General features: G+C 40.9%; 1 protein-coding gene across 1 annotated transcript in view; it reads right to left on the minus strand.

Moving 5' to 3' along the window:
- The window catches only part of LMBR1 (limb development membrane protein 1), a 121,835-nt gene that overhangs the window by 23,998 nt on the left and 84,027 nt on the right, over window positions 1-13,810 (minus strand). Inside the window, exons 8-9 of the mRNA XM_038755662.1 lie at window positions 9,191-9,255; window positions 7,566-7,638 (exon numbers count right to left, since the gene is read on the minus strand). Of these exons, the coding sequence (XP_038611590.1) occupies window positions 7,566-7,638; window positions 9,191-9,255 (138 nt within the window). The remainder of the gene's footprint in view (window positions 1-7,565; window positions 7,639-9,190; window positions 9,256-13,810) is intronic.

Raw genomic sequence — 13,810 nt, forward strand, 5'->3', positions numbered from 1 at the left:
GATTTCTTCAATAACCACAGTTTTTAAGGTCACTAAACAAGCAGCATAACAGTGTGACCTCAATGGCTCTAAATACCTGCTGTGCATTACAATGAGCATGTTAACAAGTAAGCAGGAATTAATTTCACAATTAAACAGGTATAATGCCACAGTTGTCTCTTCCTTTACAAAAGAGATGAGTGAATGTACAATTTCGTCCACAGCATGATCAGTTTCAAACAATTCAAATTTCCAAACAATTTTCACAGGAATAGAATCTTTGGAGTTGCAAAGTTGTCAAGTATTCCTAAGTTAGTTTTGGAAAAAGTACCAGAAAATAAAAATTGTTAGGAGATAACTCCATTATCGAAAAACAATTTCTTCCAATAACAGAAATATAATAATAACATACCTCAAGTTTTAGAAAGAATTATATAAGAGGATCATGCCATCAAAAATCTAGAATCACTTTGATTTAAACAATAAAGTGATCTTTTCTCAATACGACATCCAATCCCGTAAGCTCTCTACTGCAAGAAATAATAATTCTCAAACTCGGACAAACATTACCAAGCATTTTAGAATCACTGCTTATCAGTCAGAATTGAATAAAACCGGCATTCAAGATGGAAATTGTTTTCTTTTCCCACGGTCTTTATAACAAAATCATTCTCTGTACCTTCGTACCTGCAGGTGCTGCTGCTGACAATACTAACCATATAGGCAATACTGACTTTAAAGACATTGCAGTGAATTCTTTGAAGAGCCACTGCAGCCGACTGGTGCTTCCCATCACTATCTGAGACTGGACTGCTTTGCCTTATAAACTGTTAAACAATAGTAAATCCCAGGTCCCAAGAGAATGGGTCCCGGGATTTGAAAACGAGAAGCAGTGTGGCCTAGTGGATGGAAAATGGGCCTGGGAGACAGAAGGACCTGGACTCTAATCCTGGATCTGTCACTTCTCTGCTGGGTGACCTTGGACAAGTCACTTAACTTCGCTGTGCCTCAGTTACTTCATCTGTAAAATGGGGATTAAGACTGGGAGCCCCATGTAGGACATGGACTGGGTTTCATCTGATTAGCTTGTATTTACTCCAGCACTTGGTTCATGCCTAGCACACAGTAAGCACCTAAATACCACACAAAAAAAAAATGGGTGGCATCCTCTGCCAGCCTCTGCCTGCACCGTGGGTCACTGACTTCCAAGGCAGCATACCCACCACCACTGCTGCCGCTTCTGGACTTTCCCAAGTCCTTCTTCAGCATCCCTGGAGCTCCCAGCAAATTTTCTTGAATGGCCCATTTCTGCCTGGGTGGCTTAGGGACCAAGGATAGTCAAAACATTATTGTGAGACTTGAGAGTAGCAACCAGACCTCAAAGTCTCAGGCTGAAGGTGCACAAAGGCCACAACTCCTCTCTGGACCCAACCCAACACATTTTCAACTCCCCTTTCCTCTAGGCTATGATCCATATGTCACATTTTGTAAGTGACTGTGGACCAGCCAAAATCAAAATGCAGTCAAGTCGACACCGCTTGGGGGGACGGCGGGAAGATTTGACTTTATTTTACTTGTACATATCTATTCTATTTATTTTGTTAGTATGCTGGGTTTTGTTCTCTGTCTCCCCCTTTTAGACTGTGAGCCCACTGTTGGGTAGGGACTGTCTCTATATGTTGCCAATTTGTACTTCCCAAGCGCTTAGTACAGTGCTCTGCACACAGTAAGCACTTAATAAATACGATTGATGATGATGATGATGATGACTCTCAAAAGCCCAGGCACTTGTGCCTGCTCCTTTCTGAGAGATTAAATATCTTCCCCACCGCCACTCTAGTCTCCCCATTTTTGGTGTTCTCTTCCTGGGATACATATACTTCCCAAGCACTTAGTACAGTGCTCTGCACACAGTAAGCGCTCAATAAATATGACTGACTGAATGAATGAAACCATCCCTCTCCCACAAATCTCTGGCTGTTGACCATTAACAGGCTCTATCTACTGCTTGGCCTCATCAATGGAGATTCGGGAAGCAGTGGGTCTTGTAACATTTCTTCCTCCTCCCTTCCTTTCAGTCACTCCACTTCACCTAACTATACATATCAGTTGCTTGTGATGAATACTGCTGTCATCCATCCTCTTCACAAATCCCAGCAAACAGAAAGCATACCTTCAGTGTCGATACCCCGACTACGCATAAGAAACACACTGACAGAATGGTGTCTTGGTTTCTGTTGTTAAAATGACTCTTGGATGACACCGATTAACTCAAGAATTTGACATGTTATCTAAAACAGTGAAGTCTGGAAGCTCTGGTGGATTATGCCCTACCACTGATTTGTAGGAAATTTCAGCCACAACACACTACCCACAAGATACAGTGATTTTCTTTTCTACTTTTTACCTTTTAGTGTATATCACTTGGAGAGGGTACTTCTGACCAAGAGAACACAGCAGTCACTCCTGATGCCATTAACAAATACAAACAACATATTACCAATTAGTGTTCCTCCAACAGGGGCCTCGCTCTCGTGCCAAGCTCTTCTGTATTATTCCCGCCTCTCCCAACCACTGTCTGTTGAAGTCCTTCCCCCCATACATCTTCTCCTCCTTCGCCTTGGCTTGTCATGGACTGTTCCCTATTTTCCATGCTTTTTTAAAAATAATTTTAAAAACCCAGGCAAACCCACATTTCTCCAAATTTGTCTCTTACAGAACACAACCCCCCTGCTGATGGGCCACGACTTTAAAATATTCTGGAGACTTTGCTGAATTGTTGCTGCTGAGCTTTTCATTAATATATCTAATCAAAAAACTATTTTTTCCTCCTATCTTTGGTTTCAAAAAGTCTGGGTGAATGTGAACTTTTAAGATTACATTTCATGGGGTGATCCACATGAGCCCCGATTCCCCTGCAGCCCCAAATTCCAAGGGGGTAAAGGGCTAATTTTACTCTGCCCCCAAACCAAGGTAATGCAAAGTCAGGGGAATCTGGACCTATCCAGGTCATCCCCCAAAATGTTGGTCTCCAAAGCTTCATATTTTAAAAAACATGAACTCCTATTTATTCTAAACTTGATAAGTATACAGTAGGATTTATGAGGGCATGAGATATTTGGATAAATATGGTATGCACTGTTAATTATTACTAATGATAAGTTTAAACAGAAGGTCTTGCACAGGTCGTAAGCCTCCTTCTTTTCAACATGAAAAAGCTCCAGCCTTATAGTAGCAAACTGAATTGTCTGCTTAAGAGAGTTAAAGAAAAATCCTGGTGGGATCCCAAACCTTCTTGGAACAATGAACAATCTGAGGACGCTCTTTCCAAGTACTGGTTTTAGCCTCTTAGTTGAACATTGTGGAACACTAATTGGTAATATGTTGTTCTTAATTCAATCCATCCATCAGTGACTTTTTGGAGCACTTACTGCATGCAGAGCATGGTACTAAGTGCTTGACAGGGTACAATACAGTTGGTAGGCACATTCCCTGCCCATAAGGAGCTTACAATCTAGAACAGAAGACTGATATTAAAATAAAATGACAGTTATGCTGACATTATGGGGTTTTTAATAGTATTTGTTAAATGCTATGTGCCAGGCACTGTTCTAAGCACTGGGGTGGATACAAGCCACTCAGGCTGGGAAACAGACCACATCCCACATGGGGCTCACAGCCTTAATCCCCATTTTACAGATGTGGGTGCTGAGGCACAGAGAAGTGATGTGACTTGTCCAAGGTCACCCAGCAGAGAAGTGGAGGAGCCAGGATTAGAACCTAGGTCCTTCAGATTTACAGGCCCAAGTGCTATCCACTAGACCATGCTGCTTCTCATTGAATTGAAACACTTAAAAAAAAAACACTATTTGCTTCTCTTACAGATTTTTCTAGTATCTGAAAACGCTCTACATATACTGGGATGTGTATTTAAGAATAACAGAACCTAGAGTTTAAAGTTCCAGTGTCTTCCATAGATTCCAAAAAGAGCAGAAAAAATTTGCTCTTTGAAAATGTAAATAGGAATAAAGAACTAAATTTACTAAGCTAAAGAAATAAAGAACTGCTTAAGGTATCTCACAGACTCACCATTTTGTTGCCAATAGCTTAACAAAATATCAGAGACTATCGATTTCAGCCTTCCAGTTTGACTCTCTGAATAGACTGATGAAAACATTCTAGCCAAGCATACAATACCTAACTGCCTGCATTAGATAAAATGTTCATTTTTGTCATAGGAGTTTTCAAATTACACCATAAACACAAATCTTTTGCCAGCCTAGAATTTTCCACAGCAAATATTTCACAGTGGCTAACTAACATCAAACACCATGAACAATAATAATTACTCTATCATATCTTCAAAGAGTTACATTGAACAAGCCTTTGTGTGTTTGCTATAAGAAAGCAACCTACCAAACAAAGCTTCCCTAAACAGAGCTTGGCCTACAAAAACGGTAAAAAAAAAAATTAAAATATTTTTATCAGCTGTCGGAATCTTCTTTATTTCATTTTCAAATGCTTCTGCTCTTCTATTTATTTACTAACATCTGCACCCTAGTCACTTTGCTTGATTTGAGCTTATGATGTATTTGGCCTTCCTTCAAGTATTTCTCTTTCTAGTTTTTAAGATGTCATGAGACACTTTTAATTTTAGAAGTTGCATAAGCTTGGGGGTTTTGAGAGAGTTGGGAGGGGAATTCTTTGAAAGAGAAACAGGCCTGAGGTTTGGGAATTGGGTATTCAAATTCTAATTCCTATTCTGCCACTAACTCCCACAGCAATATATGTAACCACCATAGACATCAAACTTCTAGATGTAAAATGAAGACAACATACCTTTTAGGGTATTTGGGGAGGAATCAGAGTTTTTCAAAGTCTATTCATACAACCTAGAGGGGCATTTATTTGCATTTTTATGCTACTTGTTTATCATACAACATCCTAACATATACTAGCCGGTTTAATTGCAAGATTCATGAAATCAATTCAATGATACGATACTGCCAGTACTTCTATCAGATAAGATTTTGTCTTACTTTCAAGTACTACCAAAGGAATGTGGTATATTAAGTGGCTTTATTTGCACTACATAATTGATATCTAGATGTTTTGCTACCTCTTGGAGGCTTATGATATTAAGTTAACTTATGTACTGTTTTCATAGCTCTAGCCCTGAGATGAAAATTTGTGGTAGACCTGCAGCTACTTAATATAGAGCTATAAATTTAATACTTGTATCCTTCAGCTCGATGATCTAAGATTATCAATACTTTATGCATTTGGTGCACATTTAACAATTACAGAGTTACAGGCAGAAAGACAAATATACAGCCTGCTTGTAACACTATACCTTTAAAAATAGCTCAGTTATTAATTTGGATATTCTGAAAGGGACTTTCAAAATCTCATACATTCTGGGGAGAACGGCTAACCAAAATAAAAACACGGTAATCCAATGACAAAGCCAACTGAACAAAATAATCCATCTCCCTTTTCCTTTATCAAACGACTTGGCCACTTAAAACCCAAAACAAAAAAATCCTATTTCTGGAGATGTTAAGCATTTAGACATGAACTGGCCTCAACAGACCACTCCAAAACAGACTTCCTATGGTTAGCCAAAGGAACCTTCTGGATATATTGCTATCAAATGAAGGTTAATGGTTTCTCTTGATTCATGGTTCTATGAAATCAAGACTTTTGAGTAGTGGCTGAGGCACAATCAAAAAGGTTAATGAAAATTTGCAAAGGTTCAAAGACCAGTTCACTTAAAAGCCTTGGTTTAAAATGCACTGACACCCAGCAGAGAGGGGACGCACATGGTCACGGGGCTGAGATGACCTCCATAACTGCCAACTCCTACTACTGCTACTAAAGGCCCCCAGGAAAGGAACGCGACCCAAGGTCCATATAATTCTCCCCTCTGCTGCCACTTTTCAAGCAAGCAACCCTTGTGTTTTGCATTGAGTAGGGCGTTTGAGGTTCTCTTTTGGGGGGTGCGGAATGGAACGAGTTGCTGCATGGACTATTTGTTGCTGTTTGTGTTAGACAATTGGGTTACATTCCATATCTGATGAGAAAGACTGGGTCAAAGCTGGCAAGCCAATTTTAGGATGGGAAAGGAGAAAACTACATATGTGTATGTATATATATATATATATATATGTACATATTTGTTACTCAATTTATTTATTTATTTATTTTACTTGTACATACCTATTCTATTTATTTTATTTTGTTAGTATGTTTCGTTTTGTTCTCTGTCTCCCCCTTTTAGACTGTGAGCCCACTGTTGGGTAGGGACTGTCTCTATATGTTGCCAACTTGTACTTCCCAAGCGCTTAGTACAGTGTTTTCTGCACACAGTAAGTGCTCAATAGATACGATTGATGATGATGATGATGATGATGAAACTACATTTCCCAGCAGCGAGGGGGAGTTTCTGGGAGGGGTGGAGTCTAACACCCACCTCTTGGATAGAGCTAAATCTTCATAAGGTGTTGCGAAAACCTCCAAAACTCTTCTTCTGCCCATTACCCGGACCCTTTGACACTGGAAAGTGCAGGTGGCTCTGGGAGTTCTGACTGGCCCAGGAGCACATAGTGTGTTCTTCCTCTGCTTAATCAGCACTTATGGGAAAACAGGCTAGAGTGTTATGATCTAATTTGAGTTAAATTTCTTCCATCCCTTTTCCAATCAAAGACCTTAGTGTGAAAGGTGCCCAAGTGTTCTCGGTCTTAGTCTGAACCAACGTCCTGCTTCTGGCCTGGAACCCTCCCTCTACATATACGACAATTACTCTCCCCGCCCTCAAAGCCTTATTGAAGGCACATCTCCTCCAAGGGGCCTTTCCTAAGGCCTCATTTCCTTTTCTTCCACGCCCTCTGTATCACCTTGTCCTGCTTCCTTTATTCACCACCCTCATTCACACCAGCCCCACAACACTTATGTACATATCTGTAATTTCTTTATATTAATGTCTGTCTCCTGCTGTAGACCTCATTGTGGACAGATATTATGTCTGGTATAGACTACACTCCAAAGTGCTTAGTACAGTGCTCTGCACACAGTAAACACTCAGTAGATATGACTGACTGATAGAGCCTCTTTATCGCCTATTCAATCCTTAAAAATGCAGTTTAAACCCCAGTTTGTCCAATTTCCATTCAAATCTCCTTTTGCAGTTCCTTCAATTGTACTTGAATAAATGGTTTCCAGCCATCATTTTTATTTGGGGAAACATTTCAGCACTGTACACTAGGGCTTCCATTCAGGGCCCGTCTCTATATGTTGCCAACTTGTACTTCCCAAGCGCTTAGTACAGTGCTCTGCACACAGTAAGTGCTCAATAAATACGGTTGAATGAATGAATGAATGATCCTGGCCAGGCTCTTTATCCTCCAGCCTCATCCTGCTGGGTTTTGGAAGGGCTGGCAGTTTTATCCCTTATTCAGTTAGTTCAGCATGAATGCCCCAGGCTCCCAAATCACACGAGTCCTGTTGTCTGGGTAATGGTTTTTGTTTTGTTTGCATTACAGGTGTAAAAGATACTTTTCAGGACAAAACATATGTTACATACATACCATTTAGTCTCCTCTGGAGTGCTTCTTCCTCTAGGGTAATAATGTAAATTTGTTCATCTAGGTCTTCAAGGATCTACATTTAGAAATACAAACATTCCAGTAAATAAATGTTAAATAAATCTAAGTGTCAGGTTTTAGTTTATACAGAAGTAATAGTAGGTATTACGCATTTACTGTGCAAAGCACTGTAATAAGCAATGGGAAAGAACACACAGGTGGGAATTAAAGACGGTCGCTCTGCTTAAGGAGTCACTGAAACATTAAGCTCACAAAACACCAAAACTGCTTCTTGCTATCATGCTTTTTTATATAAAACATTTGGTGCATGGGTTTATAACCTTATATAAGAATAAATCAATTCCAGTAGAAAAACTGAGCTTTAATAATATGAAGTATACACCTGTATCTTCCATGAAAAGCTGAAATTGTAAAAACCTACAGCTTTCTGGGTGGCTCTATAACCTTTTTTAAACAATCATTTTTTGAAATATGTAGTAATAATAATAATACTGGTATTTGTTAAGTGCTTCCTAGACGCAAGCACTGTGGTAGATACAAACTAATCAGGTTGGACACAGTCCCTGTCCCACATGGGACTCACAATCTTAATCCCCATTTTATAGATGGGGTAACTGAGGCACAGAGAAGTGACTTGCTCAAGGTCACACAGCAGACATGTGTGCTTTCCTTCGACAAATATAATTAAGAGGCATAATCTCTGCCTTCTAGGAATCTACACTCCTTACTTTTTTGAACATTTAATCAAACAAACCCAAACAGGTTAAACAGTTTATACATAGGTGATGCTAATCATAATCCCCAATATGTCTACACAATAATTAGAGCCCCTAAAATGTCCTTCTTCTGTACTAAACCTTGAAACACAACTAGAGAAAAATGACTAGCCATTTTAATCAGGGAGGGAGTGTGAAGGAAGTATAAGGATTTCCCCGGCACCCGAGGTCTCAGCCTGACAGAGATAAGGCTTAAAACCTGGTAGCTACCCAAAGGGAAGAAAATGCCCCAGAAAAGCCTGGAGAAGCAGCTGGTCTTTTGATTGGTTTGCAGTAATAATAATAATAATAATAATAATAATAATAATAATAATAATAATAGCATTTGTTAAGCGCTTACTATATGCAAAGCACTGTTCTAAGAGCTGGGGAGGTTACAAGATGACCAGGTTGTCCCACGGGGGGCTCACAATCAATCCCCAGTAGTGAGGGAAATCAACCATTTGAGACCTGAAACAGGCAAACGGCCCTAGAAAAGCTGTTGCTTGTTCAAAGTGTTCCTGATGTTCCTTTCTGGTCTATGCTTTGCTAGAGGACAGGGACTGTGTAGGTGAAAATAGCATATGGCTAAAAGACTGCTAGCTTTTTAGGACTCCAAAAACCACAGCCCCAAAATTAAAATAAAGAATTCCAGAGGAGAATTTTTAATATGATTCTCACACTTATATAAAAGAAAATAAGTGGATAGTCCCACGAAAAGATGACCAAGGACCGTCACTGTAAAATCATGCAATCTGGAATCAAAGTGGTTTAGAGAGCCAAATGAAAGATATCAAAATGCAATTACACTAAGTTTAGAAGAGAAAAAATGAATTGCAATGAAATACTTACTGTTGGCTTCACCAACAGCTGACCCATCACCGTAAACATTCGTGAAAGCCCAACTGGCGTACATACTGCAGAGAATGAGGTACTCTTAATAAAAATAGTTTCAGCATGGATTAGGCATAACTTCTGTATTTCTCAATAAAAATAATGTGCTCAGAGTAACTCACACTGAAGATATATTTCTCCCCTACAAAATAGCTCACCTAAACTTATATTAGTTCTTTTTGTGTCAGGTACACTAAAACCCCTAGCACAAATCCTGCTGCTGACAGGAGTGATGAAAAATAGTGCCCAAGATGCTAAATGTCAACTAATATAAAACCTCTGCATAAACGAAGGGACCCAGGGTTCATTTAAAAAGGGCAGGTCCATCATACCGGTTAGAAAATAAAAGTTGGATAACGGAAGCAATTTTAAGTTCAGTAGAAATCATCACAGAACATGTTGATTATGACAAGTACCCAGAGTGACTGCAGTTGGTTGGAAAAAAAAACAGTGTAGACTGACTTCCACATGAGGGTTTTAGCTTTGAGAAATAGAAAACGTGTATCCTTTGGAAAATTTGACGGACCATCTAAACCAGATGATTTAATAATGTTAAACATGGTCAATTTAAAATTTGAAAATGTGAAAACACTGTACTACAGAGAATAAATAAAGAGGAATTTGGCTCCTACTCTCAATCAAGAGGGTGTTTAAATGTTGATCAGCTATGGGCACAATAGCCTCCCATGATCAAGATTCTGAATAGAACCAATTTACCATTAGTTTTTTTTTGGGGGGGGTTAAATGGTATTTGTTAAGCCCTTATTATGTGGCAGGCACTGAACCTATGTACTGGGATAGATACAAGCTAATCAGGCTGGACACAGTCCATATCCCACATGGGGCTCTCAGTCTTAATCCCCATTTTACAGATGTGGCAACAGGCAAAGAGACATTAAGTGATTTGCACAAGGTCACAAAAGCAGACAAATGGCAGAGCTGGGATTAGAACCAGGTTCTTCTGATACGCAGGCCCATGCTCTACCCAGTAGGCGATGGTGCTTCTTCTACATCAAGGAGATTATGTATTTTGCAGTTATGAAAACTCATAGTGTGGTATGCTATGTCTGATGTTGCACAAGTGAGCAAAACCGTTTCTTCCAGTGAATCCAGACAGACATTCATTGTCGGAAGAACTCTAATTCTATCCAAAATGTACAATGAAAAAAATCCACTTTCTGGAGACCTGACAGTATACTGAATGGACCTGATGCCTCAGTCTTCTCACTGAAAAACCTGGGAAAACAAATTGCCTCCTACCCAGCCAACCGGATGCTCAATGTTAACTGAATATTGCCTGCTTTCAGTTGCTTCAGAAAAGTGCTATGTACAATTATTACGAACAGGTGCTGTCCCCACATCCACGACCCAGACCACCAAAATGAAAAACAGAAGCAGAGTAGGGTTTTGCTGCTGGGAGAGAGGAGAAGGGGCTTGAGTTTACAGTGGTGAAGAATACTGCAATACATCCAAAACCAGGAAGTTTCCTAGGAACAAGAGGGGTAGCAATCAATCCTACTTTATAATGATTTTCAAAAATCCCACTTTTAGGTTAGTAAAGGCAGCATTTACAGTAAGTGGGTATGTTTTTATTTCATGTTCCAGGATATGCTGAAATGCAATATTTGAAAAAAAAATCAATTGTACGGTTTCCATTCAATTAATGAATATATGAGTTTTAAAGCTTTTTTGTACTTTGACTATGAAGACTGGTAATAAAGAAACATACTTATATAAGAGCTGTTGTTACCACTTCGGCACAGGTGTAAAGATGCACAACAAGCACCAGGCTAGTTTGTGTAAAATGGTACTGACCCGTCTAATTTCCTCAAGCTGGCTACGTGAAATATATTTATGGTTTTGGGAGCTCTCTCCCCAAAGTCATGCTTTTACCAAGAAAGAATGACTTTATTAGCAGAGACAGGGCCAGCTTCAGAGGCAGCAGCTGTCAGCAAATATCAGGGAGGGCTGGGCGAAGGGGTGGGGAAAAAGGGTGAGTTGGCTTCAGGGGTTCGGCACTCTATGAAAGATGGAAGCTAATAGAGTCAGGGGATTGAGGTAATGCTTTGAGAGATCCTGAGTTCCAGATGAGAAAGGCCCAAAGATAATATTCAGTCCCTGACTTCAAAAAGAAACAAAAGAGAAAAAATGGTCATTTCAGCTTGACTTTGTTGCTACAGACTCCAGAAAGTGCTCTGCAGGAGGGGCAGGAAACCCTTTAGGGGCTTAAAACCAGAACTGGGCTGAGCTCTCTTGGTTACCTGACTCCTCTTATTCTGGGTGATTCCCGTTTGATTTGGTTGGGATGGAATTAAAAGTGTCTTGAGATGGATTTGCCTTGGATTAACACATGTCTGGAATTAGGATGAAGTCTCAGGAATTGAGGTAGTTCTCCAGAGTTCCCAGGAAACCTTTGAACTTGCACCTTAAGTGACATATGTACAACACATACCTCAGACAGACTCAATGTCCCAGGCAAGTGCAAGCTCCAATCCCCAAAAGAATCCTCTCCCTTCCTTTTCTCCCCTACCCATTCCACTCTTACAAGAACCATCAACACTCCTGACCTCAAGAGAATGGACACTCTCCCTAAGGCCCACTTCACTCTAGAAGTGGGCATTTCCAGATTTGGACAGGTGGCAACCCATCTACTTTGGGTCCAGATTTGACTACAACATTAAGATAACTGAGTCACCAACTAGGGGAACCTCACAGTGAATAATGCTTTTTTTTGGAAGTCAATAAAACTGGAACCCAAACTGTGGGGACTCTTGAGAAGTGGGGAGAAGCTGAGGAGGATCCCTAACAAACATGTACACCCTGGACCTGCCAACTGTTCACATCAAGGTTCTCTGTATCACCTCCCCACCCTCCAAATCACACAGCCCATCCAAAGATTCCGCACTCAATAAACACGATTTAATGACTGAATGGTGCAAAAAAAATGTATTTATTTTGTTAATATGTTTTGTTTTGTTGTCTGTCTCCCCTTTCTAGACTGTGAGCCCACTGTTGGGTAGGGACCGTCTCTTTATGTTGCCAACTTGTACTTCCCAAGCGCTTAGTACAGTGCTCTGCACCCAGTAAGCGCTCAATAAACACGATTTAATAACAATTTAATAATAGTCAAGCCCTGGCCTGGGGAGCATTTCATGGCTTTGCGTGTCCCTCCAAGACACTGCATTCGGGGGGGGGGAAAAATCAGCTATTTGCAATACCCGCTCTGGTGCTCAGGAGGTATCACTATAGCCCTTCCTGTTCAGGGTTTAAAATGACTGGGGCTCTTATCTAATTACTAGATGAGAGAGTTTCTAATACACACACAGACCGTAAGGTTGTTGTGAATGGGGAACACGTCCACTAACATTGTTGAATTGCACTCACCCAGGCACTTCGAACAATGCTCGGCACACAATAAGCGCTCAATAAATCCCAAGGATGACGATGATGACAGACAGGTGTACCAATGGATGCCAAAACACTGTGGTGGCTGCCAAAACGGCTTACTCTGGTAACCACTTGCTGAGTTACTGAGCTATGACAAAGCATCAGTACGATGCTGCAGTCACTTTCGCTGTAAATGAGTTCTCTACGTGAAATTCTTGGGAGTGCTTGGCAGTGAGCTACATTCTTTCCTGTCTATCTGTTTGTTGCATTCCAGGCCCCGGCAAGAACAGGACTGGCAGGGACCTGTGCAAGTGGAACTGCCCAAACCACTACCATTATAATCAATCGTATTTACCAAGAGCTTACCGTGTGCAGGGCAATCAATCAATCAATCGTATTTATTGAGCACTTACTGTGTGCACAGCACTGTACTAAGCACTTGGGAAGTACAAGTTGGCAACATATAGAGACAGTCCTTACCCAACAGTGGGCTCACAGTCTAAAAGGGGGAGACAGAGAACAGGTAGTAAGTGCTTAGTACAGGGCACTGTACTAAGCACTTGAGAGAGTTCAACGCAACAAAATAACAGACATGTATCCTGCCCAAAATGAGCTTACAGTCTAGAGGTGGAGACAGACAGTAATAGAAATAATGGACATGGACATAAGTGTTGGGGGCTGGGGGGGAGTGCGGCGGAGAGGATGAATAAAGGGAACAAGTCAGGGTGACACAGAAAAGAGGGGGAAAAGAGGAAATGAGGGCTTAGAGAAGGTCTCTTGGAGAAGATGTGCCTTCAATAAGGCTCTGAAGGTGGGGAGAGTAATTGTCTGTCATATGAAAAGGGAGGGCATTCCAGGCCAGAGGCAGGATGTGGATGAAACGTCAGTGGCAAGATAGATGAGATAGAAATACGGTATGTTCACTGGCAACAGAGGAGCAAAGTGTGTGGGCTGGGTAGTACTAAGGAAGCAGCATGGCGTAGTGGATAAAGCACCGGACTGGGTGTCAGAAGGTCAAGGGTTCTAATCCCGGCTCTGCAACTTGTCTCTGTAACCTTGTGCCTCACTCACCTCATCTGGAAAATGAGGATTGAGACTGGGAGCCCCATGAGGGACAGGGACGGTGTCCAACCTGATTGGCTTGTACCCATGCCAGCGCTTAGAACAGTGCCTGGCAGAGATTAAGCGCTT

The sequence above is a fragment of the Tachyglossus aculeatus genome, chromosome 13, assembly GCF_015852505.1.
Source record: "Tachyglossus aculeatus isolate mTacAcu1 chromosome 13, mTacAcu1.pri, whole genome shotgun sequence".
NCBI lineage: Eukaryota > Metazoa > Chordata > Mammalia > Monotremata > Tachyglossidae > Tachyglossus > Tachyglossus aculeatus.